The sequence below is a fragment of the Cajanus cajan genome, chromosome 10 (assembly GCF_000230855.2).
Source record: "Cajanus cajan strain Asha chromosome 10, NIPB_CcT2T_4, whole genome shotgun sequence".
Taxonomy (NCBI): domain Eukaryota; kingdom Viridiplantae; phylum Streptophyta; class Magnoliopsida; order Fabales; family Fabaceae; genus Cajanus; species Cajanus cajan.
The window spans coordinates 48,140,310-48,153,660 of record NC_138526.1 but is presented as its reverse complement, the minus strand read 5'-3'; the positions used below and the strand labels follow the sequence as shown (position 1 = coordinate 48,153,660).

Below are 13,351 nucleotides of genomic sequence, written 5' to 3'. Positions count from 1 at the left end.
GATCAAGGTGGATATGCAGTAATTTAACAGCTTTATTCCATTAAAATGTATAATCTTAATGCTCAAAATTCAAGAATTGAATGTGAAGAGGAGCAACCTTCAAGATTTCGCAGAGTCATAATTTATTTAAAGCAAGTTCTTTATGGAAAAGTACCCGAAGTCACGAACAAACACTGTCACACTGCCCTATGTGCAACAATGATATGTCCATAATGAAGTTGGTTATCCTTAAAAAAGCTTTGTTGATTCCACAACTATAAGAGAAAGTGTGTTTAGTTTATTGTTTAAAATCCATTTAACGGACTTTTACACATTTCAATGCACTAAACGAGAAATAACTCTTTTGTTCCATTTGATTAAAAGCAAATTACGTTGAACGTAACTTTTTTCCAAACACACTAAAAATTAGATGAGCACTCAAATTTGGAAAAAAGAAAGATAAAACTTACATGTAATATATTATTATAATTTAATACGGTAATATATATAATAAATTCTTTTATTAAATGTTATGTTAAAGCAAAATGAACTACGAGTAGTATTGATGCATTTAAGTTTTGTGAAGAGAAAAGATAAAATGGTTTTGAAGATGGGATTCATATCATACATTTTTCAAATGAACTAGCCCACTACTTTGCAGAGAGACGTACACGTACATAGTACTATTTTAATTTTTTCACTCACCTTTCCTTTTCCCTCCCATCCTCCTTCAAGTTCAAAGCTAAAAGCAAGTTTAGTTGGCCTCATTGGGATGGTCTTAACTCTTCAAACTCTTCGTTCATCCACTGCACAGCAAACCATTTCTCTCAACTCAAACACATCACAGCTAGCCATGAAAGGAATGAATCTGTTCTGCACTTCCACAGCAGTAACCTCTAGCACAGATCACCATTCCAAGGCACGTAGAAGCACCAAAAGGATTCGAAGGAAAAGCCAACTTGGCGTCCCTTGTTCATTCAGATTGCCTATTAATCCTAAGCTTCATAGCGAGAAGCACAGAAAGAGCTCAGCAGATAAGCAAAACGGTGACGTACGCAGAAAAAGCTCCGTTCAACTTAACAACCTATATAATGGTTCATCATCCTCTAGATATCTCCTCAGCAAGGACGGAGCCAAGGGGGGACCTACGGGTGCCACGGCCCCCCCAACAATTTTAATTTTTTTTTATATACATATATATTACTATATGGCACCCCCTATTTTTAATATAAACTCATATGTATAATTAAATGAATAACCCAAATTTATTTTTTTATTCAACTTTTGGACTTCTGGTACGGCTTGCTATGTGGTATCACTTTGGAATTTATTCTCGGCCCCCCAGTATTGAAATCCTGGCTCCGTCCCTGCTCCTCAGTGACACACCCTTCATTGATTGGGTGTCCGAATCTGATAAAATCGCCTCACACAAGCCCACCCTGCAAAATCAGGTTGTGGTTTTGAGGGTGTCATTGCACTGCAAGGCCTGTGAGGGAAAAGTTAGAAAACATATTTCAAAAATGGAAGGTCAGTCTTTTTTCTTCAATCCACTTTATAATAACTCATGCACAATACTCAATCAACATAGATAGACTCCATTGGTAATGGGAGATCAACTTCCCTACTATTTTTTTATCATGGTATTATCTGATGTGAAGGATTTATTTATTTTGTTGATAACTAGTTTGTATTTTCGTTCAATAGTATCTCAAATAATGGTAACTACATATATATAATAGTAATAATTTCCACATTTTGATTAGAACATATATATCTTGTTACATATTTATCCTTGTGGGTCTTATGGTTTCTTCAGTAGCTTAAGAAAGTCAAAATTTATGTAGATGAATCTAATGATATAATTGACTAATAGTATTATTGTGTATTTTGTAGGGGTAACATCATTCAATATAGACATGGAGGCAAAGAAAGTAACCATAATTGGACACGTGACACCATTAGGGGTTTTGGCAAGTGTGTCCAAGGTTAAGAAGAATGCACAGCTATGGCCATCTCCAACTTCATTATCCTCATCATCTTTGCCATCATTGCTGATGTACGACTCTATGGTCAACGCGAGTTAAATAAAAACTAACTCGTAACTTTGTTGTTTGGTATGTATTATGTAACAGTTTGTATTGATTACAAAGTTTGATGACCTGTCAAGCTTATAATGTTTGTGGAGTAAGATGTGTGAATGGAATGCAGCTTTTTGTTGTTGTTTAGTGTTTTGTGATTGCTGAAGTTGAATGGTTTTTCAGTCCAATGTTTTTCTCTGTCTAACTAGCCCTCACCAGTCACCAAGAACTATAATTGTAAGTGATCGTATGGTTATTGCAATTAAATCAAAAGGTTCATGACTCATGAGTATCAATCAGTGGCTTCAATTTCCTTTTTACTGTCAATGTTGTACTACCTCCCCTCCCACGAATGCGACAGTAATGAACAGAGTACACTTTATGGTTGCATGGTTATGGTCTAGAATCTAGATCAAATTTGCCCGTGGTGGGGCTATTTTTCACGCCTTGTGTTTCATCTTTTTTGCTTTAGTTTGGAATATGTGAATCAATCCATCTAAACAATTTGTGAGACAAAGCATTATGTGGAAAAGAAGAGAGTTCTATTCTATCTAACTTTAGTTTGCTTAATTTACTTTCCTTAGCGACCCGTTTGGTTGCTTTTATCTCTATGACTAAATCTTGGACGGCTGGAAAAGGAAAATGCCAGAACAAGTTGGAAAAAAAAACATCTATGACCTATGCATGAACAGATTTGCTGGCATCAAATGATTAACCTCGTCTCATTATAACCCAATGATAACATTTGTTAAATGCTCACTGTTATAATTAAGCTGCAAAAGTTTGTGCAGGTGTAAAATGATATAGAAGTGAAAAGAGTAGAAAAGGAAAAAACAGAAAAGCAGTTCAAGTTTGATAAAAATATATTTGCTACTATTTCGATAAGATAAACCAAGCATACATATATATTTTAATAATGTAAAAAAGGATAAGAATAAAGACACGTAAAAAAAAATACAGAAGAGGTTGTAAGTTGAAATGCCTCATTAAAAGAAAATACTTTAAAACTGTAAAGTAATTCCACTAATTCCTCAACACATTTCCCCTTCCAGATAACGAGTTCTTAGAGCATATAAAGCCTTTCATTTTCCATCTAGATCGATAAGAGGGAATGGGGTGGGGAATCTTTACACCAAGCAATGGAATGTTTATTCTACTTTGGTGGAGGGAAGAAAACAGCATCGTTAGTCCTCTTTGAACGGAAGAGTTTCTCAACTCCTGAATCTACATTGAAAGCAGCCTGTAGAACCGTGGGTGATAAAGCCTTCCACACAGAAGAACTTCCAGCCAGGTGGGTAAATATAGGACTGCCAAAAGTAAGAATGAATCATAAGGATTAGTAAAAGTACCATTGCATGTTATACCATACATGAAACTAATTAAGAGGTGATATCAATATCAGGAATATCTAATTCAGTTGGTTGACCAGATTGTGTGTCTCTTCATCACTTAGGTTGACTCTGATGGATAAAAATAAACCTCACCCCTTTATGGATGAGGCTAGCATGCCTTTAACAATCAAATATATCAATCAATTGTTACAATATGCATGCAATAATACAGAATAGTTGTTCACTAATTGAGTTTTCATTTTCCAACCAATATAAACATTCCTTGCAAGTATTAGGATCAGGTATTTTTTCATTTATGAATTATGATGGGTTCTATACGCCAATCGTTGGTCAAAAAATCTTAGGACTAGCATAAATCAATCGCAAGAGGGTAAGGTTCCTAAACATTGGAGAAGGTAGACGCACAAATAATATGGTTAGGACAAATATCCAATCTATGTAAGCAACAAAGAGAATATCAAATGGATGATTACTTCTGCAATGAAATGTATAACAACCACAAATAACATGTACTGACAATAAGGTAAAGAAGTAATATCATAAAGACTTACTTAGGGGTGGTGATGATAGAGAACCACTCCATTCCCTCAGGATCAGCAATCTTTGAGACCACAAAGAACCTTGGCACAATGAACAAATTACCAGCTTGTATGGTTGTCTCCAAAACCCTACGACCATCAACACCAACAACCTGAACCCTGCCACTACCCCTGACAATATAAGTAACCTGCAGAGCAGAATCACAAGAGAATCCTGGAGAACACATAGCACTTCCATCCAACCTCACGAGATCAGCCCCTAGTCCAACCTCACCAACCAAGGGAAGATTCTTGGTGTTCAACACCACAACCCTTCCACCACCCTTGATGTCAACATCCAATGGAGCCTCTTCACAGTTCAAGGCCATGCCATCCCGGTGCTCCTGTTTAGGCTCCGGAAGGCTTATGTTTCCTTCCAGCTGCACAATGCCTTGGCCAGATTGTTTTCCAACAAGGGTCTTGACATCACTCTCTTCCAAGTCCCAAGCCCTGCCCACAAACTCAGTTGAAAAGCCCGTGAAGATTCCATTGGATCCAGTTAGAAAAAAGTCAGTGAATTGACCAGCCTTGTGAGCCTTGGAAGTGTCTCCAAGGAACAGAACAACCAACTCAGTGTCTTCCTTGTTATACCACCATGTCACAACACCAAAGGGCAGTGCCAAGGCATCACCCTTCTTGATCGCAACAACCTTCTCTTCTGACTCAGGCAGCACTATTCCAGCCACTCCACTTCCTGATTCAAGAACATAAGTTCACAAATAATCAATACAACAACATAACTTCATAATACAAAATCACTTAAAATAATGAGTATAATTTTCTTGGGTGAATACATAGTATCTCACATCACATTTTTAAGGTACAATTTTATATATCAATTTCTAGTAATGTTACACTGTATTGCTAATTGGAAATCACGTAACTTTTATAGTACGTGTTTGGAGATCCACAGCCTGTAGTGTCGAAAGTGTTTTCAAATACACTAATTGTGGATCGTTTAGAAATTGAATAAATGTAACTTATAAATATACCGAATAGAGCATCTAAACTAATGAAATTATATAAATAGTTATTAAAGAAATTAAAAATATATTAGTTTATTGAAAGGAGGGAAGTTTATGATCCCAAGTGAATGAAGGTATTATACCTTGGAGAACATAAGCGACTTTGGAAGAGTCAGAATAACGAGGAAGTGCGAATCCATTTGTGTGAAGAGCGAGCTTGGAGGCACCAATGTTACCTTGGCCAAGCATGGGAAGCTGAGAGGGGGACCATGCGTGGTAGGACCCACCATTCCCTCCGTAAAGCTCCTTCGGCAACTGGGGAGTGAGATCAATCTCCATCGGAATCAAGACAGAAAGGGGTTTTGGAAATTGGAATGTATCAACTGCGTCAAAACTCAGCGACTAAGGTATACGTATACGTATATATAGAGCTATCTGTAACAGAAAAACATAACACTCAATATCCGTGGAATCAATCCTTGTCATAATCACGTTTTTTTCATTATCTTTTTTTCCATCAAAACAACTTCAGTTTTACATCATGGATAATTAAGGATCAAATCTGTTTTTCTTTATTTTTTTCTGTCTATCATTCTATCTGTAACTCCTATAAAAGCCTCATTAAGTTTTTTCTTATTTTTTCTTTAATTCATTCTTATCTAAGCTATCCTTTGTCCACAGATTTTATGGATTGTTTTAAATTTTTATTTAATTCATTTTTAATATTTTAAATAAATTATCATAATTATAAATAATTTTATATTATAATATAAATTATCTATCATAAATTTAAAACATATTTTATATGTTAAAATATCTATTTATACAAATTTTAAATATAATTTATATTCAAATTTTGTATATATACTTTTTAAATATAATTTTTTGGTCATTTATTAAACATTTAGCCTACTTTATTTTCATTTGAATAATCTTTTTCTTATTAAAAGGTGAATTTTACACTTCTTAAGTGCATGTGTCTCTTTATATTCTTTTTGTGTTAAATGAACGCTTTTATCATTAACATACACTAATTGAATATTTAAAATAAAATGTATGATGTATTTCTAAAATTTGAATATTATTTTACTGTATTATTTTTATATTTACTTTTTAAGTATTTTTTAATCTCTTATCTTTATATATATAAATTTTTTTTATAATTATTCTAATATTTTTTTTATCTTCTTATCTATTTGAATATATATTTTCATATTTATTTCAATATTTTTCAAAAAAAATATTATCAATGTTTGAAAATAATATTTTTTTTATAAATATTATTCAGCATAAATTTTGAAATATAATTCACATATTCAAAAATATTTATTTATTATAAATTTCAATTATAACGAGTATTTTACATATGCATTTCAAAAACTAAAATTTTATTATATAACTAAAATTTATAATAAGTTATATATAAATTAATATTATATTTTAATATTTTAATTATATTTTTAAAGTTTATAAGATAATATTTTTAATAATATTTTTTTAAAAAAATTATAAGTAAATATTTTGAAAATATAAATTATATTTTGATTTGTGATTAATAATTTATATTTATGAAACAATATTATTTTTAATTTATTTTTAAAATATTAAAAATTAATTATAAATAAAATGACAAATAAAATTAAAATAGATTAAAAAATTGTGAAAATTTGTAAAAGAAAATGTATAAAAAATATCTAAAGTTATTCTTGTTAAAAAAAAACTTTTAAAAATACTTCTGCATATGATAATTTTATTTTATATAGAGAGAGAGAATGATATAATACATATAATCAGAAACATTTACTTATTATAAAGTTTAGTTATATAAGATAAATAATTATTGTGTGTATTTTATATGCTAAAATATTAATAATAAATAATTTAAATTATGATATAACTTTATTATTTTATATTTTGTCTATAATTAGAACATAAAACCTATTACACATTATACCGATTCTCAACGTTATAATTTCATCAATCATATAGGAATTAACGTGTGATAGCGTTTCTCGGACAAGCATATTGAACCCCACCTTCAAATTATTGCACGTGTATATATCCACAAATGATATGATTTCATCAGTTATATAAAAATTAAACAAAAGCCATTATTTAAATCAAGACTTGCCAGAAATCCATGCTACTAGTCACCGTGTCCATGACAAGCCATTCCAACAACTCCTCTTTTTATGCTCCCTTCTTTCCAATGTTCTACGTGATAAATACTTAAATAGTCATTTTGGTTTTTTATATTATATTAATTTTTAAACTAACAATATTAAATACTATATAAATATTTAAATTTAATTACTTGTTATTATTTTGATTTCTAATTATATACTAAATACTAGCTATTTTGTGTGCGTTCACATATTTCAATAAAAATTAATTTTTTAAATAAATATAAATTATTTATTTATTATACTCTTTATATATAAACTAAAATAAATATTGAATAGTAATTTTTTAAGGGTTATTTTGGTAAGTTATGGTGGATTAAAAATACCTAGTTGAAATATTCTAATTTATATATGGAGGAATTTTTTTGGTGTGTGTATATTTTTAGTGAAAGTGTGTGTAATTAAGCATTTATTAAATTTAATAAATATATAATATTAAAGTATGTTACTATGTTACATTTTTTAAAAGAAAAAAAATATTATAAAGATGGTTGATATATGATCAAATTTAGGGGTGTATTGGTTTAGGATTTCGTAGGATTTTAAAAAACTTTTTTTGAGTAAAAAAGTCTATTGGTATTCAATCAGGGTTTTATATCACTTAAAAACAATTCAGTGGTATTCAATCTAGATTTTCAAGATTTTTTAAAGAGTCCATTAAAATCTATTAGTATTCATTTGAAATTTTTTACAACTTAAAAATAATCCATTGGTATTCAAAAATATAAGGATTTTAAAAGATTGTTGTGTGAGAGGGATTTTGAAGGACTTTCTAGTGTTATCTATAAATAGCAGATTCATAAAACAATCCCATCCAAACCCATTGGATTTTGAAAGATTATTTGAAGTGATTTTTCAAGTGTTTCAAGAATTTTCAAGTGAGTTTTTCATCTTTTTTTTCATATGCTCCTGTCTTCTCCATTTTTTCTCTACTAATAATACTACACTATTGTTCATTGCTCATATATAATATTGTAGTACTGTTCTCATCCCATTTCCCTATTTTGTGAAACTCTGATATGTAAATGATAGTGTCATTGACTTGCTCTATTTTTATGTTCGTTCTCTTTAATTGACTTGCTCTATTTTTCTGTTCGTTCTCTTTAATTGACTTGCTTTATTTTATTCTATGTAGTTGAATTTGATCCTTTATATAACACAAAAAAATGCTTGAAATTTCAACTTTTAAGTGGTAATTTTTTTTATAACATACGTCAAGAAAAGAAAAAGGTGAAAGATGAAATTGATATCATAATCTCTACAATATATATATATATATAAGATGAATTTGTTAGGGTTTCTGTGAGTAGAATGAGATGAAAATAGATCTTAGTTGGGGGAAGAACCCTCTCACCATAAAAACTGCGAATTCTCTCCTTCCCTTGAATTTGTTACTCTTATCCTTCCTCCTTTTATGACTCAACAATTATTTTATTTTTTTACTATGAATTTTTCTTTTTATTTTTATATTGTGAAATTAATATTTTTTTATATTTTAAAAAAAATTAACATAAGACATTACAGTATCTAATTTTTTAGGGTTTAGGATTTATGCCTTCATTAGCTTATTTTTTAAAAAAAGAAATATTGTTAAAATATTTGTTAGAATAATTTACATTTATAAATATTGTTAAAAATTATCATATAATATATAACTAAAGTAGTATATATATATATATATATATATATATATTCTCTATATCTAAATACTTCCGTTTATATAAAAAAAATTATATATCTAAATATTTTCTCAGTATCGAATATATTAGTTTTTTTATATAAAAAATTATCTTATGTTTCTATATTTTCGTTTTTACATTTTTTTTATAATGACTGAGGTATTTGATTCATTTGGATAGCCAAGATATATTCGATCTTGTATGATTAATGTGCTTCTAAAAATAATAATATAATTTTATTGGTTTTGTCTCTTATCCATAATTATTTATATAACTAGTTTTCAACATATATTGTTTTAGTAATTCAAATGGGAGATTTATAAGGAAATAATAAAGAAAAAGGAAAAGAGAAAGAAAACTATGAAGTTTGGACCAAGGAGGATTCCGATGAATTGTTACAATTGATAGTGGATGCTATAAAAAGAGGATAGGATATTATGGAGAATTATTATTATTATTTATCTAAACATTATTGTTCTTTTTTATTATTTTTGTCTTTGACTCTTTTAAAATTTGAATGTATAATTTTTTTTTTAAATCTTATCAAATGTCAAAACTCCACAAAATCCCACGGAATCCATTAAAATCTTGATTTAAAAGTCTTGCAGAATCTATTAAAATCCTGATTTTAAGTCTTGTAGAATCCTGCAAAATCTTAAAAGTCATGAAAATCTTACAAAGTCTTTTAAAACCTGCAGGATTTTTTTTAACTAAAAAAGTCCTTTAAAATCATAATCCAATACAACCCCATTAGATTCTCGTATTTTTATTATCTTAACTTCTTTTTCAACCATTAAGTTAACTTTAGTAGTATTACATTATCAAGTCTAATTATATATTATACAATATTTATTGAATAAATCCAATAATTAATACCATATAAGTAATAAAAATATTTATTTATATATTTACATAAATAATTCATTAGTGTATAATTAAATTTTTGTTTATTTATTAATTTAATAAATATATAATATTTAATTATGTTATTTTATTTAATTATATTTTATTTAATAAAGCCAATAATTAATACTATACAAGCAACAAAAATATTTATTTATATATTTCATTAAATATTTTACATTAATATATTTTGTGCGTTTTAATAGCAAAGTTAATATGTATATAGATAGATGAAAAGTCATGTAATAATTAAATATTTATTGTATTTATTAAATTTAATAAATATAAAATTTAATAATTTTATTAAATTTAATTTTATATGTTTACATCAATAAACTGATTTTTAATTTACATTAATAATTCATTAACAGTATTAAATATTATTACATTAATACCATTTTTTTCCATGTATGTTTTCATTTGAAGGCAAAATCTATTTTTTCTCCTCACTCACATACTTTCTAGGAAAACTTTTTAAAAGGTCACTGATTTTTAAATCACTTCAAGTCAAGCACACTTTGTGAAGTTCTTAAGTGATGAACTACCAAAAACTAAATGCATATTGTTGGTATAAGTAGTATTAATTAATATTTTTAAGTCATCATCAATTGTATAGTCTCACACTTGCATAAATCTCTATAACTCTCTTATTCTGGTGTGCTCAGTCTATTAGAAGCCCACTAGGTTCCACCTTGTTCGTCTTCGAACCATACCGTACTAAAAGAGAGAACCAAACTTGGATACCATTTGTAACACTTCTTAGATTTGATGTTTCAACGCTTCCACTTCAGGACGCTTCACATGATAACACTCACATAACTCCTCGTTAGTTAAAACCCTTCACTAGTCAAAACCCTCCATACATAACCCTTTTTGAGATGTTGATTGCCTTTAGGATCAATGATTGTCCCCACAAACTAACATAAGACTTTTTTAGCATGTTTTGTCCTATTTCCACGAACCAACACAAGATTTTTAGCCTGCTTTGTACTCATTCACATACTTTTTGAAATGTTGTCCTAGAAAGTCGTTCATCTTAAATCGCTCAAAGTCAAGCATACTTAATTATAGAATGTTTCAATAATGAGCTATGTACCGAAAAGTATATGTATCTTATCGGTATAGATAATACTAATTAAATTAATTTCTTTAAGTCATTCTCTACTATATAATTTCGCACTTGAATAAAATTATAAATCTTTCTCATTCTAGTGTATTTAGGCTATTACATCAATAATTTACCATGAATTTGAATCTTAGCTTTACCATATTATGGGATATTAGTCACATCAACTAGGAGCATTTTTAGAACTAGCATATAAGAGTTTTTTTTTTTTTTTAATAACTTTTCTATTAAAAATAAAGAGTTTTCTTTATAAAAAAAAAGTCTTAAAAGCTTTTTTAGCTTATATCCATGTAGACTTTAGGTTTAACATTTTACATATATAATTTCTTGTGATATATTTTTTTATTAGAAAAAAATTCTATGCACCGATAGTGTATAGTAAATTATAATAGTGAGCATTTAACAAATGTTATCATTCGGTTATAATGAGACGAGGTTAATCATTTGATGCCAACAAATCTGTTCATGCATAGGTCATAGATGTTTTTTTCAACTTGTTCTGGCATTTTCCTTTTCCAGCCGTCCATGATTTAGTCAAAGAGATAAAAGCAACCAAACGGGTCGCTAAGGAAAGTAAATTCAGCAAACTAAAGTTAGATAGAATAGAACTCTCTTCTTTTCCACATAATGCTTTGTCTCATAAATTGTTTAAATGGATCATATTCCAAACTACAGCAAAAAAGATGAAACACAAGGCGTGAAAAATATATAGCCCCACCACCGGCAAATTTGATCTAGACCATAACCATGCAACCATAAAGTGTACTCTGTTCATTACTGTCGCATTGCTGGGAGGGGAGGTAGTACAACATTGACAGTAAAAAGGAAATTGAAGCCACTGATTGATACTCATGAACCTTTTGATTTAACTGCAATAATCATACGATCACTTACAATTATAGTTCTTGGTGAGGGCTAGTTAGACAGAGAAAAACATTGGACTGAAAAACCATTCAACTTCAGCAATCACAAAACACTAAACAACAACAAAAAGCTGCATTCCTTTCACACATCTTACTCCACAAACATTATAAGCTTGACAGGTCATCAAACTTTGTAATTAATCAATAAAAACTGTTACATAATACATACCAAACAACAAAGTTACGTGTTAGTTTTTATTTAACTCGCGTTGACCATAGAGCCGTACATCGGCAATGATGGCAAAGATGATGAGGATGATGAAGTTGGAGATGGCCATAGCTGCGCATTCTTCTTAACCTTGGACACACTTGCCAAAACCCCTAATGGTGTCACGTGTCCAATTATCGTTACTTTCTTTGCCTCCATGTCTATATTGAATGATGTTACTCCTACACAATACACATAATCACATATATAATACTATTAGTCAATTATATCATTAGATTCATCCACATAAATTTTGACTTTCTTAAGCTTTGAAGAAACCATAAAACCCACAAGGATGAATATCTAACAAGATATATATGTTTTAATCAAAATGTGGAAATTATTACAATTATATGTATGTAGTTAACATTATTTAAGATTCTATAGAACGAAAATGAAAATTATCAACAAAGTATATAGATTCGAACATCAGATAACACGATGATCCAAAAATAGTATGGAAGTTGATCTTCCATTACCAATGGAGTTTAACTATGTTTGTTGAGGATTGTGCATGAGTTATTTATTATAAAGTGGATTGAAGGAAAAAGACTGACCTTCCATTTTTGAAATGTGTTTTCTAACTTTTCCTTCACAGGCCTTGCAGTGCAATGACACCCTCAAAACCACAACCTGATTTTGCAGGGTGGGCTTGTGTGAGGGGATTTTATCAGATTCAGACACCCAATCAATGAAGGGTGTGTCACTGAGGAGATATCTAGAGGATGATGAACTATTATATAGGTTGTTAAGTTGAACGGAGCTTTTTCTGCGTGCGTCACCGTTTTGCTTATCTGCTGAGCTCTTTCTGTGCTTCTCGCTATGAGGCTTAGGATTAATAGGCAATCTGAATGAACAAGGGACGCCAAGTTGGCTTTTCCTTCGAATCCTTTTGGTGCTTCTACGTGCCTTGGAATGGTGATCTGTGCTAGAGGTTACTGCTGTGGAAGTGCAGAACAGATTCATTCCTTTCATGGCTCGCTGTGATATGTTTGAGTTGAGAGAAATGGTTTGCTGTGAAGTGGATGAACGAAGAGTTTGAAGAGTTAAGACCTTCCCAATGAGGCCAACTAAACTTGCTTTTAACTTTGAACTTGAAGGAGGATGGGAGGGAAAAGGAAAGGTGAGTGAAAAAATTAAAATAGTACTATGTACGTGTACGTCTCTCTGCAAAGTAGTGGGCTAGTTCCTTTGAAAAACGTATGATATGAATCCCATCTTCAACACCATTTTATCTTTTCTCTTCACAAAACTTAAATGCATCAATACTACTCCTAGTTCATTTCTCTCGTCAGAATTGGAGTTTTGCTTTAACATAACACTTAATAAAAGAATTTATTATATATATTACTGTATTAAATTTTAATAATATTAACA

The 13,351-nt window shown here is 29.8% G+C and overlaps 2 protein-coding genes across 2 annotated transcripts; both read right to left on the bottom strand.

Annotated features, from left to right (window-relative positions):
- Positions 1-2,908: 2,908 nt before the first annotated feature.
- LOC109806449 (glutelin type-D 1) lies at positions 2,909-5,379 on the bottom strand. The gene is made up of 3 exons (XM_020368860.2): positions 5,096-5,379; positions 3,961-4,681; positions 2,909-3,364 (listed from the first exon to the last, which is right to left on the bottom strand). Exons 1-3 carry the CDS (start codon positions 5,289-5,291, stop codon positions 3,211-3,213), a joined length of 1,071 nt encoding a protein of 356 aa, XP_020224449.1. The 5' UTR covers positions 5,292-5,379; the 3' UTR covers positions 2,909-3,210.
- A 6,306-nt stretch (positions 5,380-11,685) lies between these two features.
- On the bottom strand, positions 11,686-13,057 carry LOC109806693 (uncharacterized). The gene is made up of 2 exons (XM_020369166.3): positions 12,532-13,057; positions 11,686-12,156 (listed from the first exon to the last, which is right to left on the bottom strand). Exons 1-2 carry the CDS (start codon positions 12,947-12,949, stop codon positions 11,966-11,968), a joined length of 609 nt encoding a protein of 202 aa, XP_020224755.1. The 5' UTR covers positions 12,950-13,057; the 3' UTR covers positions 11,686-11,965.
- Positions 13,058-13,351: the final 294 nt, after the last annotated feature.

Bases quoted from the DNA above. Each gene is read 5' to 3' on its own strand.
- LOC109806449 (XM_020368860.2), bottom strand. From the start codon at position 5,291: ATGGAGATTGATCTCACTCCCCAGTTGCCGAAGGAGCTTTACGGAGGG. The intron at 4,682-5,095 runs GTATAATACCTT...TTCTTGAATCAG, and splicing joins AGTCGCTTATGTTCTCCAAG to GAAGTGGAGTGGCTGGAATA. The intron at 3,365-3,960 runs GTAAGTCTTTAT...TACTTTTGGCAG, and splicing joins TCTATCATCACCACCCCTAA to TCCTATATTTACCCACCTGG.
- LOC109806693 (XM_020369166.3), bottom strand. From the start codon at position 12,949: ATGAAAGGAATGAATCTGTTCTGCACTTCCACAGCAGTAACCTCTAGC. The intron at 12,157-12,531 runs GTCAGTCTTTTT...TGTATTGTGTAG, and splicing joins ACACATTTCAAAAATGGAAG to GAGTAACATCATTCAATATA.